The sequence below is a fragment of the Sander vitreus genome, chromosome 11 (assembly GCF_031162955.1).
Source record: "Sander vitreus isolate 19-12246 chromosome 11, sanVit1, whole genome shotgun sequence".
In the NCBI taxonomy this organism is placed as follows: Eukaryota; Metazoa; Chordata; class Actinopteri; order Perciformes; family Percidae; genus Sander; species Sander vitreus.
Window position 1 is genome coordinate 2,748,996 of NC_135865.1, and position 13,286 is coordinate 2,762,281.

The 13,286-nt window shown below is 41.7% G+C and overlaps 1 protein-coding gene across 1 annotated transcript in view; it reads left to right on the forward strand.

Moving 5' to 3' along the window:
* itgb2 (integrin, beta 2) overlaps nt 1-13,286 on the forward strand; it is a 34,741-nt gene that overhangs the window by 13,178 nt on the left and 8,277 nt on the right. The window contains exons 2-8 of the mRNA XM_078263058.1: nt 655-706; nt 2,435-2,532; nt 6,717-6,918; nt 7,374-7,544; nt 8,948-9,189; nt 11,017-11,175; nt 13,161-13,256. Of these exons, the coding sequence (XP_078119184.1) occupies nt 658-706; nt 2,435-2,532; nt 6,717-6,918; nt 7,374-7,544; nt 8,948-9,189; nt 11,017-11,175; nt 13,161-13,256 (1,017 nt within the window). The 5' untranslated portion in view covers nt 655-657. The remainder of the gene's footprint in view (nt 1-654; nt 707-2,434; nt 2,533-6,716; nt 6,919-7,373; nt 7,545-8,947; nt 9,190-11,016; nt 11,176-13,160; nt 13,257-13,286) is intronic.

Genomic DNA, 13,286 nt, shown 5'->3' on the forward strand with positions numbered 1-13,286 from the left:
TGGCAGCTAGTAAAAAAGCTGTAATTAGAAAATGGCTAATTAAAGAGCCCCCAACTAAAGGGGAATGGATTGGAATTATAAAAGAAATGCATAATATGGAAAAACTAACTTTCTCCCTGAACCTACAAATGGACACATTTAATAATTACTGGATGAAATGGATAGCCCATTTCAATACAGTAGTACCTTGACATGTCAACACTAAATCAGGATCGATATGGCTACATGTGTATGTGAGAAATTGTGGATGTATTTACATGAAAATGTAGTAGTCTATGTAAAGATGTGGATATGTACTACTGGACAAATGTTTGTATATGGGGGATATGTATATGTTTGTTTGTGTGTATATAAGCACATACAGTACATACTAAGAGCATAAGTTTGAGGAGGAAAAAAAATTCGGAGTCTTTGGAATGCAATAGCTCCCACAACTGTATACCGAGGCCATCAGCAAACAGATCTTGGACTTATGCTATGACTTTTGATTTAATCAAACTGACGTTGACCTACCCTGTTCTTTTGTTTGTTTGCCTGTGCCATTAACCTTTTTTCTTTTCTTTTTTCCTGTATTTTATAACATGTTAATGCAATAAAAAAAGAGTAAAAAAAAATAAATTTAAAATACAATGTCTGTCTGTGTTTTTTCATCAGGAAATGGCTCTGTGTTTGCGGTTCCTTCTGCTCCTGCTGATGGCTGGAAATGGTAACTTTTAAAAAGTTAACATTACATAATTTATTTGAAAATCTTTAAGGCACAACTGAAGGAAATTACTGTGTAATAACTATTACTGTTATGGTAAACCAGGGGTATTCCACGTTTTTTAAGCCATGGACCCCTTGACTGAAAGGCCAGTAAGCCTATCATCAATGTTTTTATTCTGATTTATATTTGCTAATAATGTGTTGGATGTAAGGTTATGAGTTTTGAATTGCCCCTCTGGGACAAATCAAGTTATTTGAATTGAATGTTAGACATTTAAAATTTTGAAAAAACGTTATAAAAAATTAACAATTACCAATAATTTGGTGGCCCCCCTGCTGTAACTCTAAGGACCCCCTAGGGTTCCTGGATCCCCTGTTGAAGACCTCTGTCGTAAACTATAGGCTATGTACCAAATGTTTGTGACGGCATTTTGTCATTGGGTAGCAAGGGGCTAAAAATGAGAACTCAAAAAAAGAACTCAATTTCAGTAATAAATAATGTTCAGACCAATCGATCATTCAGTTTCAATTGCAGTGAGTCCCAGGACCCTTGTTCTTCAAGTTGCAAAGATTGGTTACATAAAATAAAATGTTCTTCAGGCACGCTTAGGCACAAAGGAGAAATAGGCCTACATTATTAAAAGCCTTTATTTAGTTGGGCATAATGTCTTCAAATGTCAAACGGTTTGAAGCTCCTAGGCTCTTCATTAGAGCAGGAATAATAAAGACAATACTACACCACTGAAGGTACCAAGAGGAGGAAGAGTGAGTGACCATAACCCCCCCCATAGCCCTCTACTGGACTCTATGAGTAATAGCCTGCTCCAATCCTGAACACGTGTTGGCCCACTGAACTTTGCATAAACGTAGCTGGCCAGTTAGGACATGCCTACTCAAACCGTGCAGCAGCACAGCATAAAAGGCCGCGTCACTGCTATCTGACATCCTACGATCTCTTCCTCGACGTCGGACACGGAATTTTGGTCCTGAAAAGCGACTCCATGCAGAAGAACGGACTGGAGTTTAGTTTTTTTGTTTATTTTTCTTTGGACTTGTAGTTGAACGGTCTTCTTTCTCTGTCTGTTGGTCCGCCATTGTAAGTCAGCAGTACTGAAATGCAGGCGCTCGACCAATTAAAGTTCTGTTCCAAGTACAATGGAACGCAGCCTTGGCTGTCGTCCGTGTTTTCATCTTAAACTTGTGTGTTTTCACTTCAGCAAAGTTAATTAGAACATTTTGGTCACCTTAAAATGTCTTGTTTAGCATTCTGCCAACCAAGCTAGCAAGCTCGCGCTAGCGTTAGCTGTAGCGGGAAACACAACAACACGTTTGGGACGTTGAACTTGATACAACAGAAGAAAAGAAACACACTTATCTCTATTAAAACTTATCTCTAGTATCGATGTAAGGCTGATCCAAATGCTTCCAAGCTTTGAACATTGCCACGGTAACCGGCGTCCTAATCTGCTTTGCCATTGTTGAAGCTTTGAATATATTAAAATATGTCACTGAAATTCTGAAGCCCCAAAACTTGTATAGTGAAAGGCCTAACACAAACTGTAGTACAGGTGTCCATCTGCCCACCTCTACAGAATCTATGTCATTTCTAGAAGAGGTAGATGTGAAAAATGAATTCTAATTATTCGTGTTGACAGCACATTATAAAGTTTAGAATCTGTGTCTTACTTGTAGAAGACTGTGTTTTCATGTAGTTGTGTTTTCTTTGCAGGGTTGTGTCAAGAAGAGGAAGTTTGCTCAAAGTCGGTGATCCACTCGTGTAATGACTGTATCAAATCTGGACCGTACTGTGTCTGGTGCCAACAGCTGGTGAGAAACCAATTCAGGCCTTCAAATCAGTGGCAGCTCCACACTTCATGGACACGTCAATTATCCTAATCAGATTGTGATGTATTGTTAAGAGAGCATGTGAGCGGTGTGGAGCGCTGAGAATTTCCACTTCCCCGAAATAACTCACAGAAGGCCCCCAAAACAATCCCGCTATTACGATATCAAAAATCTAAGATGACATCTAGTCTCATATCACGATATCGATATAATATTGATATATTGCCCAGCTCTACTCTCTTTTACTCTTCACTTTAAAATATATTTCTGGGGTCAATGCTCTGTTTGACTTTTTAAAGAACCGTGGCTGTTACCCTTCTTTCTCTTTTTTTAAATCAATGGTATTTAATGGTATTTACCTTTACAATAAGGTACACAAAAAAATAGGTAGTTAATGATTAGTTAACTGTTAACTGTTTTTGAAAGAGTAATAAATTATTAGTTACTGTTTTTCAGAAGGGTAGTTTCCCTTTTTCATAAGGGTAGTTACTGTTTTTCAGAAGGGTAACGAATGATTAGTTACCCTTTTGCAGAAGGGTAGTTACTGTTTTTCAGAAGGGTAGTTACCCTTTTTTAGAAGGGTAGTTACTGTTTTTCAGAAGGGTAGTTACTGTTTTTCAGAAGGGTAGTTACCCTTTTTTAGAAGGGTAGTTACTGTTTTTCAGAAGGGTAGTTACTGTTTTTCAGAAGGGTAGTTTCCCTTTTTTCAGAAGGGTAGTTACTGTTTTTCAGAAGGGTAACGAATGATTAGTTTCCCTTTTTCATAAGGGTAGTTACTGTTTTTCAGAAGGGTAACGAATGATTAGTTACCCTTTTGCAGAAGGGTAGTTACTGTTTTTCAGAAGGGTAACGAATGATTAGTTACCCTTTTGCAGAAGGGTAGTTACTGTTTTTCAGAAGGGTAGTTACTCTTTTTCAGAAGGGTAACGATTGATTAGTTACTGTTTTTCAAAAGTAAAAACAGTAACAAATTATTTGTTACTCTTTCAAAAACAGTAACTAATCATTTCTTACTAAATACCACAGTAGCATCAAGATGAAGCCTATTCTACCATCAAGAACACTGTGACGACCTGCAAAAGTGCAAACGTGATGCAGTGCCACGTAGGCTGACCTACATGCTAGAAAACCTTCTGCCCCACCGCATGTAGCTGCTTTGTTGCCCCTGTCCAACAGATGGCCTGGGAGTTTTACTCCACTGGTTACCCTGCAGCAACACTCAATGGTTGGAGTGGTTAGAGCCTGGCCTGGCCTCCTCTTCTCCTGAAGCCTCCTGATGGGGGAACACTTGTACTTCTGGATAATCTTCACTTCCATGACTAATAGAACAAACTCAATGAGCCTCAATTGTCCTTCCTTGAATACACATTTATTACAACACAAATCTGACATCAGAGAAGACATACCAAAAACTTACCTAGCATTGCATTTGCTCAGCTTTATCCAGTATGTCCCAGGTAGCATCCTGTATGATCACACCAACAGGGAGGAGGCCAAGGGCGGACTGGCCATCTGGCATACCGGGCACTTTCCCGGTGGGCTGACGTGCTTTTTGGGCTGACCGCCCCGATTTTTTTAAAGGTGCCCTGCCACACATATTTCATTACTTTGTGGTAATGTCTGAAGTTCTACCATGGACATTTTTTGTGGAAGAAATGCCTTGGTTACCTTTTTTCAAGCCATTCTAGCGTGGTACAGAAAGCCTGCAGGAAGACTCAGCTCGATTTGTGCCAGTTCTCATTAATATTCAACAAGCTAAGCTACTTGACTCTGATTGGCTAACAGCTAGCCAGTGAGAGCCTGGCTATCAGCATCCTTTACCCAGCGCAATTGGGCGAGCTCATGAATAGTAATGAGCTCAGGCAACACCACGTCAGACTGACCAGCTTTTGTAATTGGCCTGATTTCTCCGCTTATTTCTTTTCAGTGGCTAAAGCTGACAGAGGAGGTAGCAGTTCATTTTCACATTCACGACATAACACAAACACATATGGACCTAACATATTTAAAAAAATACATGAAAAAACGGTTTTCTGTGGAAGGGCACCTTTACATTTGTTTATTTTGTCCGGCCCATGAACCGGCCCATAAAAGTAGTAGGCCTAGACCGGCGGCCCATTGTTTTTTCAATTGACACTGGGCTGCTGGCCCAAAACACTTTAGTCAAAAATATCACATGGGCTAGGTTTTTTTTCTGACAGACGCAGGCCACCAAACACGTAGCTCAGCGGCCCATTGGTTGTTTTCTTAATTTGACACTGGACTGGCCCAATCATATCTTTAAACAGCGCCCTCTTTGGGATTTCTGCCTGCATGCAGTGTCAGTGTAAATCTGCCAGGTTAGAATAGTGATAGAGATCATGGAGAAGAAACGCAAAGGAGGTGCAGAGAAGCTGCGTGAGAAAAAGAAACAGGCCCTTCAGGCAGACGCTGCCAAATGTGTCACATTGACAGACATGTTTTCGGCAGTAGCAGGACCTTCATCAGCTCCCGTGGCTGATGATAGTGGTGGTGGTGTCGGCGGCAGTGGAATGAACAGTGAGGAGGAGACTGGAGGGACAGAAATGAGGGAGTGAGGGTAGAACCGTTGATGATAACACTAGGAGTATACCGTTTTATTGTATTAATAAACGGCACTTTTTTGATGTGTCAACTCTCACTGATTCTTGCTTACTCATTACATGGCGTTAGTAGTTTTAAGGAGTAGGAGTTGGTATACATATTCAGGGGCCGATTTTTGGTCCCAGTCCGTCCCTGGAGGAGGCCATGCAACATGTTACCATAGGAGTCAGGAGCATCATCAAGGCCAAACACCAGAGCCTTCTCACATAAAGTATGTAGGGGTGTCACCATGCCAGAAATCTAGTAGTCGGTACTGATACCACCAAAAGTACACGATACTCTACCAAAGTCGATACATCGGTGTGTAAAAAAATAAAAAGAATACCCTTTATTATAGTCCTCTATTTAAACATTTGAATATTATTTAAAAAATAGAACAGTGGCAACTACAGATGTCACGTAATGTGCAGTAAAAAACAAAACTGAATCCCATGTCCTCCTTTATTATTATTCAATATTTTGTATTGGTTTCTTCAGAACAAACAAGAAACACAAACATGAACAATCATGTCATGATTTTTCCAGTTTTAACTTTCTGTCACTGTGGAGTGCAGGGCTTTGAGTGAGAGTGTGATGTACATATGATGTGGAGAAAACGTCAGCCTGCTGCTGTAGATGCAACGTCACAGTAAAGCCAGAGGCTGGCTGGGGCCATCAGTGTGCACCGTGCACGGAGATCAGAGGATATTCTCTGTTTTTCTGTTCTGGTCGCCGTTCTTCTTCAGCATTTAGCAGCAACGTTAAGGGTACATACTGCCGCCGTCAAGTCCAGAAGGAATGCATCCCCCGGTACCTATGGTACTGTGGAAAAGTGAATACCGTCATGTTTTCTGAATTTTGGTATCAATGTGGTCCCAAGGATCGGTTCTTGTGACATCCCTAAAGTATGCCAGGTGTAAAGAACTCTGAGGCTTCTCAGGATAACAAAGCATGATTATCATGCCAACCCAGTGATGAACTGGCCATCTGGAATTTGGGCAAATGCCAGAAGGGCCGCCCCCCTATGGGCCACTACTGATAATTTGTCTTTGGTTAATTTTGATGTTATTTTATGCATGCAGCCACAGATATTCAAGATTGTATTGTGGCAAAGTGCGTGGAAAGATACACTCTAGATAGGCAGAGTTACTAATTTCCAAGCTGGGTTATTGACAAAAATAGGGCTGGTGTGTTGCAAATACCAGGCCCATTTTTTGATCCCAGTCCATCACTGTGCCAACCCCTACATTCTGTCATGTCTGATATCCAACTGTGCAGCTCAGTGTTGCTTTCAGTTCATTTAGATTTGCAAGTAGATGCAGACAAAAACTAAATCTCAATATTTCAGGGACAAGGGTTATCATTCATTGTCCATCACAGTCTCAACCAAAAGTTGCTCTTTGCATCCCAATGTAGCACGCCAATATATTTTGTAAGAGCCATCCTCTTGAAGCTTGGCAATCTTCAACTGAATTGAAGAAAAGTCAAGTGAAGCAGCACAGACTGAACATGATATGGACATCAAACAGTGTGTCTATATGTGTTTCTGCATTCCCTTTGTCCAGAATTTCACCAAACCGGGTGAGCAGGAAGCAGTACGCTGTGACACCAAAGCAAAGTTGACAAAGAGAGGCTGCAAGATTGAGGAAATCATCTCCCCAGTGAACAATCAAAGAGTTGTCAGGAACGATCCTCTGTCGTCGTCCTTTAACCAACAGGAGCCTGTCCAGCTGAGTCCACAGCACATCAGTCTGAAACTGCGACCTGGTGAGTGCAATCCCTTCACGCTCGCCTTGCTTGCAAAGCAGAGAAAGTGGAGGTAACCTTTCCCCTTATGACATCATAAAGGGAAGATTCCAGATCGGCCCATCTGAGCTTTCATTTTCTCAAAGACAGAGCAGGATACCCAGGGCTCGGTTTACACCTATCGCCATTTCTAGCCACTGGGGGACCATAGGCAGGCTGGGGGAACTCATATTAATGTTAAAAAACCTCATAAAGTGAAATTTTCATGCCATAGGACCTTTAAGAACACTAAAAAAAAAGTTTTTCTTTTCTTCTTTTTCTTCTAAATGTTTTCCCATTTTTCAATCTATCATCAAATTTAATTTGAGAACTGTATACACTTACTGTCATTGAACTTCAATTATGCATACATTAGCATGACAGTATTCCTTGTTTTCTTTCTTTTTCATTAGTTTGTTTCTCTTCTGTGTTCCCAGGGCTTCCCACCACATTCACGCTTTCTTTTAAAAGAGTTGAGGGTTATCCAGTTGATCTCTACTACCTGATGGACCTGTCTTACTCCATGAAAGATGACTTGGAATTTGTCAAAAACCTTGGACAAGATCTTTTTGCAGCTCTAAATGAAATCACTAAATATGCTCAAATAGGTAAGAATATAACCTGAATCATCTGAAATACTGATATTTAGTATTTGGTTACTCTTTTGAATATAGCCACAATTTACAGAGTATTTATCTTGTGTATCATTAGTGATGGCCAAATGAAACTTCATGAAGCTTTGTGAACCATTTTCTTTATTTTCTGAGCCCACTAGATGGCGCTCTTGGTTTAAAGAAAAAGGCTCAATGAACGGTAACTCAGTGTGGTTTCAACCCTTTGTGGAATAGAGAGTGCCATCTAGTGGGCTCAGAAAATAAAGAAAATTCATTTGGCCATCACTGTGTATCACATATCAATGAATACCTATTGGGACACACGCTGTTAATAGGTACAAGGAAAGAAGACAAGCGGGACTTGACACTGCAAGTATTTTAAACTATAGGATGGATTTAGTAATTGTGGGGGGGTATTGTAGTAGTTTTACTCGGTAACAAGAGATATTAGTTATGTTATTTACATTGTAATACATTATTAAATATGGAGTGTTATTGTGACTGGCAAACAAAACATTTGGCTCGGCCCCAGAATAAGGCGGGTCCTCTTGTACCCGCCTTATCCGGCTATCTGTTCAAATGCACAGTGTGTTTGCGAAATGGGGAAGAGTAATTGAGTGATGGGATCCCACTGACGATCCAAACTGATGTTAGAAAGAGATCCCAGGGTTAGATATGAGTGGGTGTGCAGATATGAGCTGTTATGGGTCCCATAGAAACAAATTATCCTAAAACAGATGGAAAACGTTGTCAACAGTACCGTTACCTAAGTGAATACAGCGTGTAGTTCCTTTTTTAGCAACAGTTAGCTTTATGTGCAATGGTTACTCATATGTCTTACAATTACATTCCAGGATATAGCCAGTGTCCTTTCTCTCACAGAAAGAATCTTTGGATCAGAAACAAATATTTGTACTACTGTTGAGTCCGTTCAGCCTCACACACATATCACACATAGCTAATGAACAATTCCAGATACATAACACATTTTTCAATGTGTTTTACAGATCACATTTTCTCTGACTCTGACCACTACTACTGTCATTAGTAAACATTGTGCCAAAATATGAACAATAACGTTGACGTCGGTGGGCTTATTTGCTAGCTATGGGAAAATCCGGCAAATAGACAGTACCTTAGAATAACATTGCGTAAAAACAGGTGATTTAACATCACCGCTCATTTTACAAACAGTTTAGCACAAAACAAAATGCTGACGGAGGCATTATTCCCTTGAAAATATTGTAAACGATAAATAATAAAACGGGTAGGTCAAATCAAGAAATCTGATTGGTTCATAGCCGTCATATATCTGAAATGTTATGAACCTTTAAAGAATTGATACCTAACAATGAGGAGAGAAGAGTAAGGAATGAATGTTGTTTGTCGACCTGCAGGGTTTGGTGCCTTTGTTGACAAGACAGTACTTCCTTACACCAACACCAACAAGGAGAAACTGCTGAAGCCGTGTGATGAGGATGACCAGCAGTGCCAGGCGGCCTTCGGCTACAGACATGTGCTTAGTTTGACGTCAAGGAAAGAGGAGTTCAAAAACAAAGTGAGAGAGCAGTTCATTTCTGGGAACTTGGACTCTCCAGAAGGGAGTCTGGACGCCATGATGCAGGCGGCCGTGTGCGGGGTAAGGACTCAAGCGAAGACATCCAAACTGTACTGGGAGAAACACAAGCAAAGCAAGCATGGGTTTTTTTATAAAAAATAAATCATACTCGTGGCCGGGTTGGCTCAGTGGGTAGAGCAGGTGCACATATACTGAGAGGTGTATGCCTCGAAGCAGAGGTCCAGGGTTCGAATCCGACCTGTGAGGATTTCCTGAATGTCTTCCCCCTCTCCCTCTCTCCCCTTTCTCACCTAGCTGTCCTGTCAAATAAAGGCGGAAAAGCCCAAAAAAAAATCTAAAAAAAGAAACTTCGCACAATATCTGTTCTGAGCAGCTAAAGCATGTGAATAGGTATGTTTGCACAACTCAAAGCTTGGTTAAGGTTAGATGGTAGGATGATTGAAAACTCAGTGGCCCTCATTTATCAACCTAACGTAGAAACCAGCGCAGATATGAGCAGAAATCATCTTATGATAGGCTTCACGTGTGATTCATGAAACGTTCGTATCACACCAATCAGAGCGTAAGGATGGTCGTACATTGATAAATGCAGCGGCTGGAAACGATCGTAATATAACTATCACGCCCCAATATATTCTGGGTTTTGAGGCCTCGCCCCTACAATTTACGACATGGCGAGACGTAATCCGGCTGAGAAGCGGCACTTTTCAGAGGTTGAGATTGAAACCCTGATATCTCAGGTTCACTTGCACTAACGTGTGTACTATTTGGCAGCCTGAAAACTGGTATTAAAGGCTGTAGAAAGAATGAGGAATGGAAAGAGATCACTGATGCAGTCAACAGTGTTGCCGTGGTAAATCGGACTCCAGCTTAAGTTTATTTAATGTATACATACTTGACATATGTATGCTATAGTCCTAATAGTAATATACAGGCTTATATTGCAATCTCTTAGGCCTACATGGTGTACCTATATTTAAATAAATGTCTTTTATTTCACTCTTTTGTTTTTTTTCATGAGTCAGAACCAGGCAACAGCTGTGAGGGAGAGCACGTGTCCTCCCCCCGTGCTGGACCACCACCCCGACCCTGTCTCCTGACAGCAGAGGGGCTGGAAAAACAAGCCGAAATATGTCAGTCAATGGCAGAAATAAATCGTTCACTTCACCATTAAAACTTTAAAAGAGAAACGAAAACTTGAAGAATAAATAAAAATGTTGTGCATCGTCATGTTTCCTGTATTGAATATCATTGCCAAACATAATACTATACCTTTTTAAAAGTGAGGAATAATATCCTGTGTCCTTCAGTATAGCCCCAGTTGGGGCTGTGCTGGACTCTGGTCTCTGGGCATCGGCTCATCTGGCTCCATCTCTACATTTATGGCACCCTGTTTTCCTGTGCGATGTTGTGCAGAACCCCACAGGCTAAAACCATGTTGCAGACTTGTTCTGGCGTGTATGGGTGATATCGCTAATGCAAGACAGAGCCGTCTGCCCTTAATCAATCCGATGGAGTGCTCCAACGTGCACCGTGTGCACTGTTATGGCACATAGAGGTCCACTATAAGAGCCAGATCTGCCATTGCTGATAAGTGATAAACTGATGACTTCTTCTTCTTCTTCTCCTGTTAAACTATATGTTAAACTATATGCTGCACCGGAAGTCCACACTGACTCGAAAACTTGCGTAAACGAGTTCAGACCAGACGTGAGATTTTATCGCAGCCTACGCTCACGTTCAAATTGATAAATGCCTTGCTTTGCGTAGGAATCGGCGTACGCCCATCCTATGCCTGTTTTAGGTCGTACGCACGTTTCATAAGTGAGGGCCATTGCCTTTACGGTTCCCTTGCTTAAGTGGTCCCTAACACATATTGTTGTTTAGGACAAAATAGGTTGGAGGAACAGCAGCACCCGGCTGATTGTGCTCACCACTGACGCTGGATTCCACATGGCTGGGGATGGAAAGTTAGCTGGCATACTGGAACCCAATGATGAACAGTGCCATATGGAGAACAACATTTACACCAAGAGCAGTGACATGGTATGTATAGGAGCACATAAAGGTTGCAGTGCCATGTCATCATAACTGATGGGCTAAACTAGGAAAATAAGACCTACGTTGGAATAAATTGCAACTATCCATTATCATTTATTATTGCCACACTGAACTGAATCGTTCTTTAAAGGTGCTCTAAGCGATGTCACGCTACAACATTTTTTGTCACATACAGCAAACATCTCCTCATTATCCGTGAAATGCCTGTCCCCTGAACACACTAAAAAACATCTCCTCACTATCTGCTAGCTGCCTGTCCCCTGAACACACTGTAAAAAACATCTCCTCACTATCTGCTAGCTGCCTGTCCCCTGAACACACTGTAACAAACATCTCCTCACTATCTGCTAGCTGCCTGTCCCCTGAACACACTGTAACAAACATCTCCTCACTATCTGCTAGCTGCCTGTCCCCTGAACACACTGTAAAAAACATCTCCTCACTATCTGCTAGCTGCCTGTCCCCTGAACACACTGTAAAAAAACATCTCCTCACTATCTGCTAGCTGCCTGTCCCCTGAACACACTGTAAAAAAAAACATCTCCTCACTATCTGCTAGCTGCCTGTCCCCTGAACACACTGTAAAAAAAACATCTCCTCACTATCTGCTAGCTGCCTGTCCCCTGAACACACTGTAAAAAAAACATCTCCTCACTATCTGCTAGCTGCCTGTCCCCTGAACACACTGTAAAAAAAAACATCTCCTCACTATCTGCTAGCTGCCTGTCCCCTGAACACACTGTAAAAAAACATCTCCTCACTATCTGCTAGCTGCCTGTCCCCTGAACACACTGTAAAAAACATCTCCTCACTATCTGCTAGCTGCCTGTCCCCTGAACACACTGTAAAAAAACATCTCCTCACTATCTGCTAGCTGCCTGTCCCCTGAACACACTGTAAAAAAACATCTCCTCACTATCTGCTAGCTGCCTGTCCCCTGAACACACTGTAAAAAAACATCTCCTCACTATCTGCTAGCTGCCTGTCCCCTGAACACACTGTAAAAAAAACATCTCCTCACTATCTGCTAGCTGCCTGTCACCCTGAACACACTGTAAAAAAACATCTCCTCACTATCTGCTAGCTGCCTGTCCCCTGAACACACTGTAAAAAACATCTCCTCACTATCTGCTAGCTGCCTGTCCCCTGAACACACTGTAAAAAAACATCTCCTCACTATCTGCTAGCTGCCTGTCCCCTGAACACACTGTAAAAAAACATCTCCTCACTATCTGCTAGCTGCCTGTCCCCTGAACACACTGTAAAAAACATCTCCTCACTATCTGCTAGCTGCCTGTCCCCTGAACACACTGTAAAAAACATCTCCTCACTATCTGCTAGCTGCCTGTCCCCTGAACACACTGTAAAAAAAAAAAACATCTCCTCACTATCTGCTAGCTGCCTGTCCCCTGAACACACTGTAAAAAAAACATCTCCTCACTATCTGCTAGCTGCCTGTCCCCTGAACACACTGTAAAAAAACATCTCCTCACTATCTGCTAGCTGCCTGTCCCCTGAACACACTGTAAAAAAACATCTCCTCACTATCTGCTAGCTGCCTGTCCCCTGAATACACTGTAAAAAAAACACGGTAGTAGTCTGTAGACAGCCCAGGCTCCACAAACGCTTCAAAAAAACAAACGGTGCCAACCTGCACCACCAAACATAACAAACAGAGTTCCATCAAATAACCAACAATAAGGATTTGGGGGTAGGGGTGGGGGGGGGGTTAGTGCGCGGAAGCACGGAAGGGAGGGGAAGGGGACGGGATGAGGAGGAGGGAGGTGCGAGCTAGCCTCGTTTTGTTTGAAAATACTTTGAACGTCAACAAAATGTGCTGTCAACCCACATCGCTTAGAGCACCTTTAAAAGCCCCACTGATAGTGAGTTTATATACATGTTGTTTAAGAGGTGTAACATGGACATCAGACTCACAGAACTTCACTGATTCCTCTGAGTGTTGTGTGCAGGACTACCCTTCTGTCGGACAACTAGCTGTGCAGTTGGAAAAAAACCATATTCAACCGATATTTGCAGTGACAAAAAATGTGGAGATGGTGTTCAAGGTAAATATAATTTACCTTTCTTTTCTATAC